The 20,023-nt window shown below is 34.2% G+C and overlaps 1 protein-coding gene across 8 annotated transcripts in view; it reads left to right on the top strand.

The window, feature by feature from the left end:
* LOC143255140 (glyoxylate/hydroxypyruvate reductase A-like) overlaps positions 1-20,023 on the top strand; it is a 113,296-nt gene that overhangs the window by 38,043 nt on the left and 55,230 nt on the right. For 5 of the 8 annotated variants that reach the window (XM_076510347.1, XM_076510351.1, XM_076510345.1 and 2 more), the window contains 4 exons: positions 2,380-2,459; positions 7,649-7,733; positions 9,739-9,856; positions 11,759-11,826. In XM_076510347.1, the coding sequence (XP_076366462.1) occupies positions 2,380-2,459; positions 7,649-7,733; positions 9,739-9,856; positions 11,759-11,826 (351 nt within the window). Of the gene's footprint in view, positions 1-2,379; positions 2,460-7,648; positions 7,734-9,738; positions 9,857-11,758; positions 11,827-16,277; positions 16,380-16,696; positions 16,742-18,802; positions 19,958-20,023 lie in introns of those variants that run through there. The other 3 variants (XR_013030449.1, XM_076510346.1, XM_076510350.1) reach the window with 3 other exon arrangements.

The following is a 20,023-nucleotide window of genomic DNA, read 5'->3' as shown; positions in this document are numbered from 1 at the left end:
CTTTTGTTATTTCTCATCCATTAGAAATAGATCTAAATAGTTTGTTGTCTGAGGCTTTGTGTTCTCCTGAGGATTTTTTTTGGCAGAAGCCTCTACCATCCCACTCATTAACTAGTTCAACTTGTCTTATTCTGGATTGCTCTCTACACTTGGCTCCTATCTTACTGTCATCTCTTGAGTTGGGATGTGTTGTTGACATATGTATGTCTTACCCTGGATTTTCTTTAAGATCATTGATCAACCTTTTTTCTGAGATTTACAAATTTTGTCTAATGCAAATCCACTATATCATGCACTTTCATATCTTCCTTCACTTCCCATTGTCCCAACTTTCTTCTCCTCTAGTTTCCCATTTTCTCTTTTACTAGTTCCTCCATCCTGGACCTTGTCAATATGTCATATTACTGTTCATTAATGCTCTGTAGAACATCAGCATCACTAGTGACTACCATGTGAATTCATGTTCTATAGGAGCCAGGATCACTCATATCTCAGAAGTGTGGGAGATGTTTTTCACCAGCTTTTGGGTTATTTGAGTTTTTCAGAAGTTTTTCTCCCTTCCTTTTCCTCATACCTCCTGTCTCACCCCCTATCCAAATATCTTTTTTCCCTTTAGATCCGTTTTTTTTGTCAGTATTTCACAGAAGTGGTTCAAATCCTCTCCAGGGACCATTGGACAGGTTTATATTTCAGACTTTTTTGTAATGCCCCAGAAAAGCAGTGACTGGTTTTTCCCCATGTCATTTGCTTCTATGATGTGCCTCAGTTCACCAAAAAATCTTGTCTGATTCTCAGATGGACCAGTCTTCCAGGGATTTGGGTGACAAGATTCAATGTGTCTAGTGCTCATCTTCACATTCCTATTACTTGGGATTGACATTGTTTTATACGTTTTGTCCATGAGGATCACTTATAATGATTACATGCTTTTCCTTCTGGACTAGCATTAGCATCCTATGTTTTCTTTTTGGTGATCCATTTGTTCAATTTTTTTTATTCTTATGGGTTCAATTTTCATTATTTTATGAACAGCTGGCTCCTTCTGGCTCCTTTCTTTGGAGAGTGTTCCTCACACACCCAACTTTTCCTCAAGGTGGAGAAGCTCAGTATTGAATGTTGACTGCAATTAATACCCTGTTCAACTGAGGATGTTTTTTACTTCACACGTAAACTGAGCTTAGCCTTTTCTTTTGTGATCCAAGGAGTTTTTAGTTTGAGGGGTGCTACCAGCACTTTCTCTTCCTTTGTGTGAGGTCCTGTCTCTTTTGGAGACTTTGGTATCATTGTAGGTTCTTAATCCCCTAGATCACAGCCACATACATTTCTTCCAGTGGGTACCATGTTAGCATCATAGCAGGGGCACTGGGATTTACAGATATCCCTTTCTGCTTCCTTTCAGTCAGATTTCCTGTGGTGGTAAACATGGGTAACATAGCAGTGGGGGTTCATATTTTTTTTACCAGTTTAGATGGCCATGTCTTTACAAGTGCTTGATTGTTTGGATGTAAATGCAGCATGCATCCCATAAGAGATCTTGGGCCATTTCCATTTGGAGGAGTTAGGATTTCAAATCAGCAAATCAGTCTTTTGGTACTGTTTCTGGTGATGGTTAATTTTTCTGTCATCTCTATGGGACATGACAATTATGATTAGTCCTATCAACTGGATGGTTCAGATGTGATACAGTTTCTTACAGGCGTGTTTCCATGGTGCTAGCCATAGGTATTTTTCAGATGTTTTTGAAAGGTACTGTTCTTGGTAATTTTACACCAGTCTTTCCATCTTTTTAATGTGGAATTCTAGCTGTACCTATGCTTCCCACTTGTGGTGCTGTTTTTTATGCCTAATCTTGAAGGATTGTATTAAACTAGACAGATGGAAGGGTGTGTTACATTCCCATTGGTGGATGGTTGTTGCAGTATAATTTGTCTGCTTGAACACAGCTGAAAGACATGGTTTACATCTGGAATTAGGTGGAATTTCAAAACTAGTGATGAGTGAAAATTTGTGCACCAGAGGGCAGTCAAATAGAGAATAGCTGTAACTGTTAGAGGAAGTAGGTACTGGAAATAAATATTCAGTGTTTGAAAATATTAACTTTTGATGAAATTACAATTTAGAATTTGAGTTACCTTCAGATACCTTTTTTCGAATTTGGTATTGTTATACATATCGCTATAACATAGCCCCATAGTTCTTTGTAACCAGTTATGTATGTTAATTTAATATTCCAATTTATGCACACATCTTTTTTTGTACATGTTAGTAATAACAGAAGATACTGTGAGTCAGCAACAATATTAGCAGTATCTAGTAAATTTTATTTTTCTGTAAAACCAGGAAATTTAAAGCAAACCCACGTAACTTCATTTTTTTTAGGGATTTTCATAAACATGAGTATCGTATACTGAGTGAACTTACCATTGGAATATTTGGAGCTGGAAATCTAGGATCAACAGGTAAAATATTGAGATAAGTTCTCTGAGGTACCAGTTAACAATACTTTTCTTTCTACATACCAAATCCACAAACCTCAAAGTTTATAGGGATCATGAAACTACATGCAAGTATGTAATTGAATTATAACACTTTAAACTTGTGTTTCTTGATTGAACAGACAGTTTGTTGTGAACAGGATTTGTGACTACAGAGGCAGTAGTGGTTTGTATCAAATATTTTCACTTTCACTCTTTACTACTCTTTCTCCAGTAATTTTTTGCTGCAGTTTTGGGCTTCTTTCTTGCATGAGCCTCCATCACCCGAATGTTTAATTAAACGAATCTCCTCTTTTTCCTTATTCTTCATCCACTTGACATATTTGTTAATTTTATGCTTTATTGCTTAGGAGGCTTTCTATTATGAACTAAACATCTTCACTGGAAGAACTTCCAAATACGTGTTTTCCACTTTGACCGTAATTTTCTTATGTTTTGTTCTAATTATCTTGTATTTTTATATTTTGAGATGGACTTTGTCAGGTTTTCTCTTTTCTGTCTTTTGCCTTCCTCAGTCTCCCCTCAGTGTGGATTCCTGTATGTGGTGAAGGGTTCTGTTCTTACATATTGCCTCCTTTCGGATCTAAACATTCACCCACGTGTTTGCCATGCTTGGTGACCTGTTAAAGGCAGGAAAGAATCCTAGTGGTTAAGGGGTTCAACTCTAACACACCACTTTGGCTTTGAATTCCTGCAGACGGGTTGCCTTCCAGTGGCCCTCTTTGGGTCAATCGGCTGGTTGACTTGGGCTAGGGTCAACCAAGTACCAGTGTTGGATGTTTTCAACAGGTGTTGTGAACATTATCTGATCCTGATGCTAGTGTTTTGGTATAGTACTCATGAAACCCTGGCATTGCTGCACTGCACTTGCTTGACACTGTGGTGCATCCCCTTGTATGGCTTCATAGTGGATGGGGTCAGTGGGCACAGAAATATGTGGATCCTCAAAAAAAACTGAAATGAAATACTGAAAAAACAGTCCATAGGTAAATGACCACATCTTGAAGATTCTGAGCATCAATATTCAACATCTGTAACACCTGTTATACCTCATTTCTTATACTACATTTTGTTTCAGACAAACCTTGAGGGCAAATGTCTCTTTCTTTCTTTCAGAAGGGACTAGAGGTACTTGTTGGTACTCCAAAGTCAGTAAAGAAGATTTGAACTGGTGACATATTGGTGTAAACATCCACATCTCAACACAGTGAACTCCATTTGCATTCAAAGGTGATTGGGAATATACCTATTGAGGTTACACCTCATGCCACTTTGAATTCATCATGAGGAGTTATTGTTGAGAGGGATTTGAAGAACATTCCTGAGTCAGAGATTCTTGCTGGTTTCTCTACCCAAGGAATTTTTGCAGTGAGGCGTATCTCCACTCAAAAGGATGGAATTATGATGCCAACCAATGTCCTTGTTCCAAAATTTACATCATCACGTCCACCTGCCACCATCAAGGCAGGTTATTTTAATTGCAGGGTACAGCCATACATTCCAAACCCTCTCAGATGTTTCCAGTGTCAAGAGTTCTGTCACTTAAAGACATCATGTTGTGGTTCCTTGATGTGTGTTTGTTGCAGTGGCAAGGACCATGATGCTTATGATTGTGAAACAAACCCTCATTGTGTCATTTGCAATGGTTCTCACCCATCTTAATTTTGTTCTTGTCCTAAATGGTTGGAAGAAAAATTAGATGCAGCATTTGAAAAGGATTCATAATATTACTTATCCTGAGGCTCGAAAATTGCTGTCCACCCGTTCATCTCTTATGTATGCTGCTGCACTGCATTCCGCTACTACAGTTGGAGTTCAGACAGATCTCCCTGTGCCTCCAAAAGAATTGTTCTTAAACCAAATGACCTCCATGGTTAAAAGTTGAGGAATCAACTTCAACACCCCTCTCTGTCCCTTACATACATTTCAGCAAGTCCCAAGATCCACTTCCTTTGGTTTTGGGCACAAGTATTTCCTTGGGTACATCTTCTCCCACCCCAAGATGCAAAATGATCATTTCTTCACATCATCAGTTGCTGGAATCCTTTTCCAACAGCAAACACCTGCCCAGTCAACCCAGGGTATGATCCATGGAGGTCAATAAACCTCCAATGAATGAAGACAGTGAAGAAAAAAGGCTTTGTCCTAAACTGAAAAGTTCTCCACTTAATTCGCCTACACATAAATAAAAGTGGCCACCTTGATACAAAGGAACTGTCAAGGTTTATGTTCTAATCTGGATGACATCAAAACACTCCTTGCTTCCTGCCATCTGGTATGTTTTTCCTTATAGGAAACATTTCTGAAAGTGGCTGATACATTCACCTTTTGGCAGTTTTCTTTATACAGAAATCACAGGCTGTGTGATGGATGAGTGCATGGAGGGCTGGCATTGTTGGTTGATCAGCATATGTTCACCCTATGTTTGCCACTTGACACACTCTCGGAGGCCATAGCCATCCGTGATTCCTTGGGTCACACCATCACTGTTTGTTCTCTCTACCTGTTGCCTGGAGAGACCTATGATCAATCAGACCTTGATACTCTCATTGAACAGTTGCTGCCTCCATTTTTAATCCTGTGGGACTTTAATGGACATCTTCCCCTCTGGGGAAGTGCTGATATTGATAGGAGGGGTTGCTCCGTAGAGCACATATTCTCTGATCACAACCTTTCTCTTTTGAATATTGATTCTTCTACTTATTTTCATGCACCTAGTCAGTCCTTTACTGCCATTTTCCAATTTTTCATGTAGGGTTTACAATAATCCACGAGGCAGTGATAATTTTCCTATAATTTTGAGATAGACTGGCCGTGGTTGATGTCACTTGACCCATGTGCCCTGGTGGAAGCTGGATCAAGCAAACTGGCCCTCTTTCGCTGCTCTCCCTGAACTTGATTCTGCCATTGTCTGTAAGCCATCAATAGATGATTGTGTGGCAGTAGTAACTGACTGTATTATACAGACAGCTGCTCAATGTATTCAACACGTATTCAAACGTCAACGTGTTTTCAATGATATTCTCATCTGTAGTGGAATTCTGCCTGCCACATGGCATGGAAGGCTCAAAAATGGGCCTGGGATACTTTTTGTAGGTATCCCACAGTCTTGCACCTCATTGCTTTCTAGTAGGCTTGTGTACATGCTCGGTGGGTGAAGGAATCTTGGATTAAGTTCACAACCAGCATATCTTCTACAACCAGTTCGAAGTCATATGGGACAAGATTTGAAGGTCACTGGGCAATATAACTCTGTCCCCTCTCGATCTTGCTCTCTGATGGCCAGGAAGTAGCTGATACCTGGAGCATCACCAATACTCTTGGTGAAAGCTTTTGCTGGGTACCTATCACTTCTGCTTCTTCCTCCACCTTCTTAGCCATCAAGACTCGGGCAGAGTGGTCACCTCTTTCCTTTCAAACTGATTTCTCTATGACTGTAATCGTCCTTTTACATTGATGGAACTCAAAACTGGCCCTTCATTGGTTTTGCAGTACATCGGTTGCACCTGATGATGTACAATATGAAATGCTGTGCCATCTATCTCGTGCTTTTCTTGCTATTCTTCTGGTTGTTTTTAACCAGATCTGGCAGGAGTATGTTTTTCCTGATGTCTGGCACCAGGTTATTATCATACTTTTCTCTAAGCCTGAGAAGGACCCCAAAATTCCTTCAAACTGCCATCCAGTTTCTTTGATGAGCTGTCTCTGTAAGACCTTAGAGAGGATGTTTAATGCTCGTCTTATTTGGTTCCTCAAATCAAATGATCTCCTCTCACCCACTCAGTTTTTAACTCATTTTCTTTTGTCTGGGACTGATGCACCAATGTTTAGTCTGTGTAACGTTCAGGTCACAATAAGCCACATTTTACTGTCTTGCCATTATTATTACTCTCAACGATGGCACCATTTTAAACATGTTTTGTCCCAAGGTTTTTCTGTAACTTTAGACAGTGTTATTGATGATGGTGAAACTGTCCACCTTGGAAATGTTTTTAGTTTTTTAATGCCATTTAAGTTTTTTTAATTTATACATTAGACATTTTATAATGTGATTCCCTTTTAAGAATCAAAGTCCATCTAGTCTGATTTGAAAGTAGAAAGTGGCCATTACATTAAATAACTTGAAACCAGGACTGGAAAGGTTAACTTCAGGTGAGTAATGCTGCTGTTTGAACTACCAGTTAGTCATCCTGGCGAATTATTATTAAAATTTTGCTATGCATTTTTTATAACTTTTATTACCTTTTGAAAATGGTCATAATGTCAAATAACTCGGAACCAGGACTGGAAAGGCCAATTTTAGGTGATTAACGGTGGTTTTCGTAATTATCTGTTAGTCTTCCTGGCAAGTTATGATAATTACTATTATGCTACAGAATGTCCTTTACAATTTGTATTACTGTAGTTTTTCTTTTGTCTCTGTAGACTGGATGTTAACATTTGTTTTAATGCTATTTATGTGTTTTTTAAACTTTGTATTGTTTTACCTTAATTTCGTTTTATGAATTTTACAAAATTTACTTTAATTTAAAATTTTTACTCGATCTTTTGTGCAGATAGCCTAGCTGCTTTGTGCCATAAAACACCAAACTAACCAACCCACCAACCCTCAGTCTTCTCTGTGAATATTTGTCTTTTTTTTGTAATTTGTTTTTAATAGTACATTTATACAGTGACATCTTGATCTGATACTGTTTATCAGCAGCCATATGTTCTCTGTCTGGATTCTTACCCTTGTGGTCAGGAGAGCCACAAGAGGTTCCTAATTGTATATGTCCTTGCAGGAGCTTCTTTTTCCTTATTACAAGTGTTTGGAGGTGAATTTCTTCAAGATTTAATGTAGTATGAGAGAACAATGTATTAAGTACTACTATATGTTGCTTGTGGTTCTTCCTCCTAAAATTCTTAAAATGTTTGAGTCTTTAATCCTAACCCCTTTCAAAACCTCTCCTGTATTTGTGATGTTTTATTCTAATTAAACAAAGAAATGAAACTTACAGTTTTACTTATTAGAACATTTTACTTTATAATGTAACTAAACCTTAGTTAATAAGTTGTTTTTTGTCTCTAAGCTTAAGTGTAATAGAACTGTTTGGATGTGTAGAACATAAGTTGATTTTATATCATGCCGTCCTTTTGTGTTTTCATTACAGTTGCCAAATTTCTAAAACAGAGAGGTGCTACAGTACTGGGATTGGTGAGAAGTGCTCATAAAACAGGAAAACCTGAGTTTGATAAGTAAGATAGTTGTTAAACATTTCTGATCTGCATGAGTAACATCATCAATTTTAAAATGGTGTGAATCAATCTTTGATGCCATAATATTTGTATTTATTATAATAATATGTCAAAAAAAATTTTGGAAGAGAGTTGAAAATTGTTCCAAACAACTTTCAACTTGTAAGAGGTAGTATATTTCAACTTTATGTGCAAAGATGGAGGTCAAATTGTGCATTCCACAACTTTGTGGAAAGTGTAATTCAATGCATTTGGTGTCAGAGTTATAAACATTTCATGTTACAGTATATTTATGTTATTCCAGTAGTTTATGGTAAAGAAAACACTATATTCAGTAGAAAGGTATATTAAAAAAAACCATCACCACCTTGATATACATTTAGGATACCGTAGAGGTTATATGAGTATTTGTAATCTGCACATAAGCATCACTTTGTACTCTGAATTGTTAGAGTCTGAGTCAGACTGAATTTGGCAATTTAACAGACAAATCATTTGTACAAAACTAAAGTAATTCATCTGATTTTTTTGTGTACAACAGATACATTCTTTGTGTTTTTTGACTAACAGCTTGGCACATTTCATGACTATGTATAGTGTGGCTACCTTGTTTTATTCAATAAATACAGTTATATCTCTATAATTTGAAAAAATAGATAATTATTATATATTCTTCCCCTTCAGGATTAGTAATTTGTATTCCTATTACATACAAGACTTGTAGACATATCACAAACATGTAATTTGAACCAGTGCTGCATTCAACATACCATGTGACACACAAAACTTGACGTTTCACTGTTTAAGTACTTACTTTTGGATAAAGAAATTAAATAATGAATGATATGCAAACTTTAATTATGATCTGCAGTTTGATACTAAACTTAATGACGTAAATTTATATGTTAGTAGCTCAATAAAATATTGAATGTGAGTCAACAAATAAGCTATGTGGCCTTTGAATTGTGGCTCATGAAAAGTGTTAAATATTACACTGAAGTAGAGGATGTATACATATGTTGACTGAGTATACGAAAAGGAGTAATAAGTCAAAGTGAAGCAAATTACTCATTAATGGGATGAGATATAACTGAGCATTGTGGTAATTTGAGTTATTAAAAAATTCCTATATGAAAATTCTTAGTATTGATTTTAGGGGTTCCTTGAGGTTATATCAGTGAAATATGAGAACTGTATGATAGAAGTAGTAATTTTCTTCTTAGCATAAATATGATCTTTGAGTGATGTTTTCATAAGACTGAGTCAGTGAAAGCTGCAATAGTTCATAAACCAATCTGTAGTAGAAATACTTTATTAGAACATCTAGAGTGGACAAAGAACTTGTCAAATTTCATGAAGATACAATTGACAAAATTGAAGTTCTATTACCCGTATCCTCACAGTTCTAGGGTTTGTCCAGTTTGAAAACGTTTACATTGTGTAGATTCACATTGGGGCAAATTATGTATAGATGTAATAATTGCAAGAAACAGTAATTAGTTTATAATCATGGAGCTTTTAACTTGATTTTATACCATTTACTTTGACTGTATGTGATTTAACACACTGTATGATACTAAGCAATTTTTTTAATTTTGTCTTTAACAACACATGATGCAAAGATCTTACCAAACAAAAGTGGAAGAAATCACCCATTTTCTGTATAAAATACATTAAGGACACTAATTATAATTAGTGGGATAAATTGCAGAGTTGATGGTATTTGTATCTATATTTTTGCATTGTAAGTATCGTAGTGGGCCCAAGATTTTGGATCCACCAGTAATTTGATGCAAATATCTGTTTAAAACTGATAGAGTTCACAAGAATTCCATCAATATTTTTAGAGTTAATCAAGATTTAATAAAGGTTTTCTTTTCTCAAAGAGTTTGTTTTCATTTGTTAAAATCAACATTTCAAGCTTCTCTGAAAATTGTTTTTGTAGCTAATATAATTTATTGCTTGATTTTCTTGAATATGATACCATAGATGTTTGATCTTCTAGACTTGTGACAGATTTTTCTGAAATATTACCCTACTGTGACTACATCTGTAATCTCCTTCCAAGTACTCCACATACCAAGGGCTTATTGAATGGAGAAGTGTTAAAAATGTGTCAGAAAGTGAGTGATTTTCATCTGTTTGCAAAGACTGTATATTGTGCAGTTAAGACTTTCATCATCAGTTCTGTTGTTAATTTTCATTATCAACATCTTATGAAGGATTAAATATTTTGTTTGTTTGAAGGAAGAGAAAACTTAAAGGGTTAAGTGAAATGTGAAGATGTTAAGGAAGTGTGTGGTGTTTCTGAGTAACACACAAACATGAGAATTTTAATAGTCTAATTAATTAACTGAATTTTTAAATCCAAAAGTTATTAATGGCAATTTTAATTATACATATTTCATTAATTTTACAAAAGTAAACTGAGGAAGAAAACAATGGAATAATTTTTCATCTATGTATTAGTAGTTTTATTCTTTTCTAAAACTATTTCCAATATTTCAGACCCTTACAATTAATAATGTGGAAAAAAAAAGTTGTATGTCATTTTTTTCTTGAATTAAAACTTGGTTATAATGCATCTCAAACAGCTTGCAATATAAATCAAGCATGGAATGAAGGAACAACCTCAGAATGTACAGTACATCATTGGTTCCAAAGGTTTCATAATGGAGATGCGAGTCTTGAAGATAAGGAGGGGAGAGGACATATTTCTGTAATTGAAAACAATCAACTGAGAGCATCAGTGAAAAGAAACTTGCCAAATTGTTTCAGAAATGGCGCAAGAATTGGGTGTTGGCATTTCCATAATTTTGGACTACCTTGAGCAAATTGGAAAAGTGAAAAAGCTCTAAAGGTGGTTTCCACATGAATTAAGTGAAAATTGGGAAAATTGTCATTTTGAACTGTGATTTACTCTGATTTTGTGCAACAGAAATGACCCATTTCTTGACCAAATTGTCACCAGCAATGAAAAGTGGATCCTCTACAACAATGGAAAATGATATGTGCAATGGCTCAACTGTGATGAGGCTCTAAAACATTTTACAACGCCAAAGTTGCACCAACAGAAGATTATGGTCGTTATCTGGTGGTCTGAGGCCAATATCATCCATTACAGCTTGCTCAACCAAGGCCCAAATATCACGTGGAGGTTTACTGTCAAGAATTGGAAGAAATGCATAGAAATTTGCAGGAAAAAAGTTGAGCATTCATCTATTAAAGAGGATCAATCTTACATCATGATAATGCTCAGCCACACGTTGCTCAAACGTAACACTCCACAAGCTCAATGAATTGGGCTATGAAACATTGTTTTATCCTCCTTACTTCCCTAGAGCTGTTACTACTTTTTCAATCATTTGGACAACTTTTTACAAGACAAAAGATTCAACAACAGAGCAGCAACAGAGAATGGCTTTAAAGAAGTTTTGAGTTGTAGGACTTTAGAGTTTTATTGTCATTAAATTATCTTGTTTCTTGTTGGCAAAAGTATATAGATTCACTAGGTTCGTATTTTGATTAATAAAGCTACTTTTCAATTTCTCTATTTTTTATTAAAGCTAAACTTTTAAATTTGCCATTATTTTTTGTACAACATAACAGTATGATGCTTTGCCTTGGAACATGTGTGTAGCCATCTTCACTTTAAAATGTGTGATAAACCTAGTTTTCTGTTGATAATATAATTAAAGGAGTTAAATTCTGCTGGTGAATATGATTCCAATTTGTTTCTTTTATATTCAAACCAAAATACTACTTCTGTTCTAAATGCTTATACAGAATTGTTTTACTACTTGTATTTCTTGGCAATTCAGTTTGAACAGTACATGAAAGAGTTCCCTTAATTTGTAGAAAATGTGGTACTTCACACAGTATAAAACCAGATTCTATACTTTCTATTTTAAGGAGAGTTTCACCACTTTATATCTGTCGCCATTTGTTCTTAAGTCTATGTGGAAGATTATCTTTGAGAATTTAATATTGTACTTAATTTTAGTTTAGTCTGTTGTATCTTATAGAAACCTTTTTTCATCAATGTTGGAAGAGGAGATGTTATATCAGAAGAGGATTTAATTCATGCCTTGAAGTAAGTTTATGTGCTACTGTGAATAGTTAATTTAGCTGTGGTTTACTTTCCTTTTAATTAAAGAAAATATAACATTACTTGAACAATGTAAACAAAATTTTCTAGTGACAATTAAAAACAGAGGTGGACTAGTTAATGAGTTATATTAGAGAGGTCACGCTAGTAACTTAGGTTGTCTTCTATAGGCATTTGAAGATTATTATAATTAAAACGGAAATTGTATGTCATAAATAAATGTGTACAGTTTCTTGTGTTTGAGTAAGTAATATTTATTGTCTATGAAAAGTGTGCATCTATTTTAAACAGTAACTTTTGTTTTTTCATCAGCTGACAGCACAGTGACTTTACACATTACAGCAGACAACCTGAAAAAAAACAACTTTGCTTTTACCCTGTAACATCTGCATCAGTAGATCTTTACAAAAAATCAAAGTTTACGTTTCATCATTGAGTAACTTGAGCTATTAGCTCTCTATGCAGTTTGGGATTTTATGTAACAGTAGCACTTAAATTTAGTTCAAAGACCAAGAAATTAATAATATTAAATAAAAATAGTTGTGAAAAGTATAAAGGATTTAATATTTAATAACTGTAATTGTCTCTTACAATCTGTAGTCATTCTAGAAAAAAAACAGATTTATTTTCTATTTTTTGTGGTGATTATAAGCTGAATGAAATGAAATAGGTTCTGTATAGTGTTAGGATAAAGAAAATAACAGATAAAATATTACTAAAAATCTTTTAATAATCATTTAAGAGGTTCTAGAGGTTATGTGAATAAAATTTGATAACTAGAATGGAAAAATTATTTTTAATGTAAATATGAAAGTCAGCTTACATTCAAACTAGTCAGATTCTGACTCCATAAATCCACAGACAAATCTGATTTTTTTCTGTACAAAATTCTCTAAATATATACTAAACATCTGTCAAATTTCCTGAAGACACACTTAGTACATTAAAACATCCTGTATGTATACTTTCACTGTTACCTTGTGGATATGTAGAGATTAGAATGTTGGTGAAAATGTCCATGCCAGTAGAGAGAGTTATTAAAGATATGGCAAGCCATTAGTTTGACCCAAGATTGACTGGTAGATGATACATGAGTTTATCAAATAATAAGGGCCCAAACAGTTGTTTTCAGTTAATTTTGAAAGACTTTATTACAAAAAAGAACATGCATTATTAGTAATCAATGCTGGCTTATACACTGTTGGCCAAAAGTTTAAGGCCAATGAACATAAAGAAAAAAAATGCATTTTGCATTGTTAGACTCAACCACTTATTTGAGTAGAGCTTCGAAAGATGAAAAGAAGAAAAGGAAAAATAAAAATAAAAAAACTTTTTTAGCATTTAATAGGGAAAATGTGAACACTATGAAATTAGCCTAAATGCTAGCTGATCAAAAGTTTAAGACCATACAAAAAGAAGTCCTAAACAGGGTAGGAAATGCCCAACAAAGGGTCTCAGTAGAGAGTTGCACGGCCGTCATTGGGAGTAACTGCAAACATTCGTTTTGGCATGGTTGATATAAACATTTGCAGAAGGCTGGCTGGAATGTTATTCCAAGTGGTGAAGATGGCTTCACAAAGATCATGCACTGTTTGGAATTGGCATTCATTTCTATAAACTTTCCTTGCCATCCACCCCCAAATATATTCAGTGGGATTCAGTTCGGGGCAAACATGTTGGATGGTCCAAAAGAATCATGTTATTTGTCATGAAAAAGTCCTTTGTTCTGCAGGCATTGTGAATTGCAGCGTTGTCCTGCTGAAAGATCCAGTCATTTCCACATAACTGATAGCCTTCAGTCAATAAGGATGTTCTTTCCAACCAGCCAGTGTAGCCAGCTGCTGTTTGATGCCCCTTTATTTCCTGAAGCTTTATTGTTCCATGGGAGGCAAAAGCACCATAGATCATGATGGAACCTTCTACACTGTATCATGTAGAAAATGTCTCCGGTGGGATATCCTTATCATGCCAGTAACTTTGGAAGCCATCTGGACCATCCAGGTTAAATTTTTCTCATCAAAGAACAAAACCTTCTTCCACTTTTCTATGTCTCATGTTTGGTGCTTCTCAACAAAGGCTAATTGAGCTGTTTCATGGTGTGGAAGGAGGAGTGGCCTTTGAAGAAGTTTACGGTTTTTAAAGCCTTTCTCTCGTAGATGCCGTCTTATTGTTTTTGAGCTGCATTCTGCATCTGTAAGGGCCTTAATCTGGCTCGATGATTGCCCGGTGTCTTGTTGGACAACACGTAGAATCTTCCTGCACAATATCGGCAAAATTTCCTTGGGCCGACCACTTAAAATTATTATTCTGTATCCCTCAGGGTCTTTTAAGAAATTTGCAGCAGCAGTTTTAGTAAACCCAATCTCATCAGCGATGGCACATTGAAAGAGACCTTGCTTTTGTAGCTCGACAATTCTGCCACATTCAAACTCTGTCAACGTTTTAGCCGTTTTTACCCAATGTAACACAGGAGATGTCAGTGGGAGATGTTGACAATGCTAATGCTTGAACACAAATGACTAGATTTCGTTACGTGTTTGCCAATTAATGCTTTGTTTCAGTACAGTCTTAAACTATTGACCAGCTAGTATTTAGGCTAATTTCCTAGTGTTCACATTTTCCCTATTAAATGCTAAAAAAGTTTTTTTATTTCTTTCCCCTTTTCTTATTTTCATTTTTTTGAAGCTCTATTCAAATAAGTGGTTGAGTCTAACAACACAAAATATTTTTTCTTTATGTTCATTGCCCCTTAAGATTTTGGCCAAGTGTATATCTTAGTTCACATAATGTGTTTTGTGATAGCTTGCACTAGGAAACACTTCATAGTCTGTGAACCAGTATCAGCGAAATAATTTTGTTAAACAAGATACTAGTACATGAAATGCTTTGTCTTGCCAGAATTGCATGTGGTAATTTCAAAGCTTGAAATTTGCACAATATTTTGTGTAAATGCCAGGGAAGGGAAAGAAAATTCTTAGTAAATATAGTTTCCATAAATCAAATATTTTTAATGAATATGCAGTGCATAACATATAAAATACGAGAAAATTGTGGTAACTATGTGCATTATAGTTTATTCAAATCCTATTTTTAATACTTTTTATTGTAGTCAGAATTCTCTTTCTCTCTGTACGTGTAAAATTATTTGTTGGAAAGGGAAGCCAAACAGAATTCTAATTAAATATATTTAAATGAAGATTATTTAAATTGTTAGAAATATATTATAAAACTAGTTAATGAAACCATAAAATTTAAGTAGAAAATTAATTAATATTCATCTGTGATACATCACAGTTTTCATGTATTATAAAGTATCTCTTCTTTGTGGTCTTACTCTGTTTTTATTACTCTGATTGTTTGTCATTGAAAAAAATATAAAAACAGTGGCAATATGTATTTCTTCTCTGCCATAACATGAAAATTGCAATTGTTTTATAGTTTCCACAAGCTATAAGGACTTGATTGTAGTATTGTGTAAAATGTTTTTTACTTAAAATATTTGTTGTATATACCAATGTATTTTGAAGAATAATTGCTAAAGCATATTGTGTTACAGTGTAATTTCGAGTGAAGTCAGACTAATCCCTATTCTGATCTTTGAAGTGTTCTTGACTCAGCTGTTATAACTCTGTGAGCCTTAGTACTTTGTTTTTGTTTTCCTCTTTTGCTTGTTCCCTTCATGTTCCCTTACGTGTTAGTACTGGTAAGGGGTTTGGCTTTCTCATCACGTCGGAAAACTTCTGTAGTTTCTTTGTTCTCATGGTTTCTATAAACAGTTCGAGAATGCGTTTCCGGACAAATGCATTGTAATTTAAAAGTCGTTGAAAACTTAACATTGCACAAAGCAGGGAATTTGGGTATTAAGTTTAGCTGGTCTTTAGTTGGAAGAAGAATGGGAAACATTGGTGTTATGTGTTGAGGTTTCTCTCTTCCCTAATGACTCATAACAACAACTGGTTTGTCTTCATGAGTTTACATTTAACTCTGATATCAACTGTTTTAACAGTTTGAAAATAGAATACTTTGTTGTTTTTTATTTGTGACAATAGTGAGATTTTTTACTGTTTGTAAGAGTAATAGAACAAATGTTTATATTAAATGAACAAGGTAGAAGGTTTTGGTTTGATGTAACATCATATAATTTTCATTTTTCACAGAATAATTTGAAAATACACACAGAGGTTATCAGTCAATTATTTTATTTTTTTGTTTACTATAATGAAGTAAGCGATTGGATTTCTATTGAAAGGTTCTGAACAAATTTTCCGTTTCAGAATTTTATGCAATTCGTCGTTCTTACTTTTAAACATATATATTATAAACATTATTATTACTACTATTTAGTCAGAATTTTCAACATTGAATATCTAGGTAATTTCCATAAGTGTACTCATTGTGCTATATTGATCAGTTTCACCTCTGTGTTCAAAATAAAGGGTTTGTATTCATATAGTCAGGGATGGATCTTGGGTGCAGCTCTGGATGTTTTTATAGAGGAACCCCTGCCAACTTCCAGTCCACTTTGGAATAGACCTGAGGTAAAATATTTACATATACACTTTTTGAAGTGTGCCTCTTTTCAAATGTTAAATACCTACATACGTATGAATGTGGTGCTGTCTTTTAAATTTTTTTTGTTCATCAGTTATGTTGTAATTTTGATAGTAAAGTTTATCTGCTACCAATTAATATGTGCTGTCATATTTGTAATTATCAAATTAGAAATAAAGCAGTTATGTTTAATGACTAATAAAAGTTAAAATTATTTATTGTGAAAAGTAAATTCTCAACTTTAATGATGTCTTTTTCACAATTATACTTCAAATGTTTTATTTTTTATTATTTCACATCACAGATAATTATTACACCACATGTGGGATCTTTATCAAAAGCAGAGGGTGTAAGTATTGTGCTTGATATTTCTAGTCATATTAGTCTACATAAATAGATTAGAACTACAAATTGATACAGTTAACAAAGAAGCTAATATATTGACTCTACTTGTGATGATCATTAGAATGTTCCTGGTTTTATTATTTTTTATTTGTTACTTTTTAATTTTTATTACCAGTATAATAATCTATAAATTGTGTGGCTTATTATAGTATTTCAATCAATGATCATTTTTTAGCGAAAGTGTGTATGATTCTTTATTAGAAAAGTTTCTTTATGACATGTAGGTTTTGTTTTTATTTCTTTTATTGGAATGAAGTATATACGAGGTCTGTTAAAAAAATACGCGGACTGTTTGAATTGCGCGGCTCCAGTTGATTGCAGGGGAATCCGCTTGGTGTCGCTAGGTTCGCACAGATTAGCTGATTACGACGCCATTTCCCGATTGCAGATATCTTCATTTGGGTATTAGCTACGCAGTTTTAAGTGAAGTGCGATTTTTTCGTTTGGCAGATTTCAGAATGAATGACCTGAAGGAGTAACGACTTGCTGTGAAATTTTGTGTTAAACTTGGAAAATCTGCGACTGAAACTTTTGCTATGCTTAACACGACTTATGGTGATGTTGCTATGAATCATACGGCATGAACGTTTTAAGGATGGTCGACAGTCCATTGAAGATGATGAGCGTCCTGGACGTCCTTCCACGTCAACTGACTACCCACATGTCGACAAAATCAACACCCTGGTGCGGGCAAATCGACATCTGACTGTCAGGGAGCTTGCTGAAGAGTGTGGGATATCAGTTGGATCTTGTTACGAGATTTTGACCGAAAAATTGAAGATGCACCTCGTTGCTGCGAAATTTGGCCCTCAGAACTCGTGAGTTTTTGGCCAAACACTTGATCACTGTTCTTCCCCACCCCTCTACTCACCTGACCTTGCTCCTTGCGATTTTTCTTGTTCCCCAAACACAAAAGACCCTTGAAAGGAAGAAGATTTGAGACGATTCCCGAGATTAAGGCAAATGCGACGAAGAAGCTGGAGGACATTACAAAAGAAGCATACCAGAACTGTTTCAACAAGTGGAAACACCGTTGGGATAAGTGTGTGCGTTGGGGAGGAGAGTACTTTGAAGGGGTTCCAGACCTGTAACTTCTAAATAAAGTACATTTTGTTTTATGACGTCAGTCCGCGTATTTTTTTAACAGCCCTCGTATGCATAATTTTTACATATAGATCTGCAGAGTAGAGGTGATCAGAATTTAGGAAATAGGCATTAGTAAAAGGAAAATTTGAAGTTGTTGTGACAAGTGAATCATTTATCTAAACTGCCCATGATATATGCAATGTTGTGTTCATATAATAAAAACTGAAGTGTTTGCTTGATATCTCTAGTCATATCAGTCTACATAAATAGATTAGAACTACAAATTGATACAGTTAACAACGAAGCTAATATATTGGCTCAACTTGTGATGATCATTAGAATGTTCCTGGTTTTATTATTTTTTATTTGTTACTTTTTAATTTTTATGACCAGTATAATAATCTGTAAATAATGTGGCTTATTATAGTATTTCAATTAATGATAATTTTTTCAGTGAAAGTGTGAATGTTTGTTTTTAGAAAAGTTTCTTTATGACATGTAGGTTTTGTTTTCATTTCTTTTATTGGAATGAAGTATATATGCATAATTTTTACATATAGATCTACAGAGTAGAGGTGATCAGGATTTAGGAAATAGGCTTTAGTAAAAGGAAAATTTGAAGTTGTTGTGACAAGTGAATCATTTATCTAAACTGCCCATGATATATGCAATGTTGTGCTCATATAATAAAACTGAAGTTTTTGTCAAAGTTCACTTTAATTAGTTCAGCTATATACAAAACTTGTGATGTTGAAAAACAAGACACTAGCAAATGTATAATTATTAAGAAAAACATTCATTTAAACATCTGAGTAACAGCCATTACACAACCAGCAGTGTAGAGCTCACTTTCTGATCAAATGTTTAATCTTTTGGAATTAGAGCAAATTTTATATGTGAACTGTCTTTTCATTCCCAGGTGGCCAAGTTCTTTTTTGAGAATTATCAAAGGTTTATGACTGGAAAGGAATTAATGTGTAAGTTTTCTTGGACCAGAAGATACTGAAAGTAACTACAGTAAGGATAATGAAATAACTCTGCTGCAGAGAAACTCTTCACACTCACTGAAAGCAATATATGGAAGTACAGAAATCTTAGTTTTGTGTGTTTTTACTGTCATACTCTCAAATAATGAAAATAAAATTTTAAGATGAACTTTTATATAACTACTTGTTATTTTTTTTATTGTGTGTTCATCACTATGAAATTCTATTTAGTTTTTGTTGGTTTTTATCTATTAAGTTTTTGTAGTTTCTATCTGAATTGTTGCTTAATGTTCTTAATAGCTTTAGTATTTCTTCAACTAGTTTAAATGTTGAAGTCTTCATTTTAGGATTATTTTAATTTTGGAAAAGTTATGGTGGTGATTAATTATAGGTACATTACTTTTCATGAAAATATGATACTAAACAAGTTCGATAAGAGATGTTTTGTAACTAGTTGTCAATTTTTATATTTTATATAAAAAGTATTTCTGATTATGGTAAAATGCTACTTTAAGCTACCTAACTGAAGCTAAAAATGTGTGGCAATTGATGTATTTGTTTCTTACCACACTGTTTATGATTGCTTTGAGGTATGCACCTTGCATATTTTCTGTTCTGTATTACATTACTGTGAATGTAAAATTGAATCATTTAGACAGTTTATATGTCAAGCAGTGTGCAATAACTATTGTGCAATGAATATTATAGAAAATGTTAATTAGAAGAAACAAGTTCAATGGGTTCTAATTTTACTAAATTATTTTATCAACACTCAATCGAATTGTGTGTGTGTTTAGGTAAACTGATATTCTGAATTATGTATCTAACCATAAAGGGGCCAAATGATTTCTAGTCGTTAATGAGTAGATAAGAAGGTTCAATGATGTTGCTACAGTTACTTCAGCTGATATTTGAATATGAACCATAAGACTGTTTTGAGTTTTCTATAAGGATTTTAACACTCAAATTTTCTTTGTTGTTGTTGACCTGTTGTTTGGAAGGGTGATGATTTATAAGGACCAAAGAAATATACTAGGTTGAACTTGTATTATGATTTGTTAAATAAAGTACTTTTTATGTTTGAGTGATTCCTGGTTCAAAGAGACTGGTTACCTGAGCTGTTAACAGATTAAAAATATAACCGGCACATCAAG

This window comes from Tachypleus tridentatus, chromosome 7 (assembly GCF_004210375.1).
Source record: "Tachypleus tridentatus isolate NWPU-2018 chromosome 7, ASM421037v1, whole genome shotgun sequence".
Classification (NCBI taxonomy): domain Eukaryota; kingdom Metazoa; phylum Arthropoda; class Merostomata; order Xiphosura; family Limulidae; genus Tachypleus; species Tachypleus tridentatus.
The sequence above is the reverse complement of the archived record's forward strand: the minus strand, read 5'-3'. Positions and strand labels throughout refer to the sequence as shown.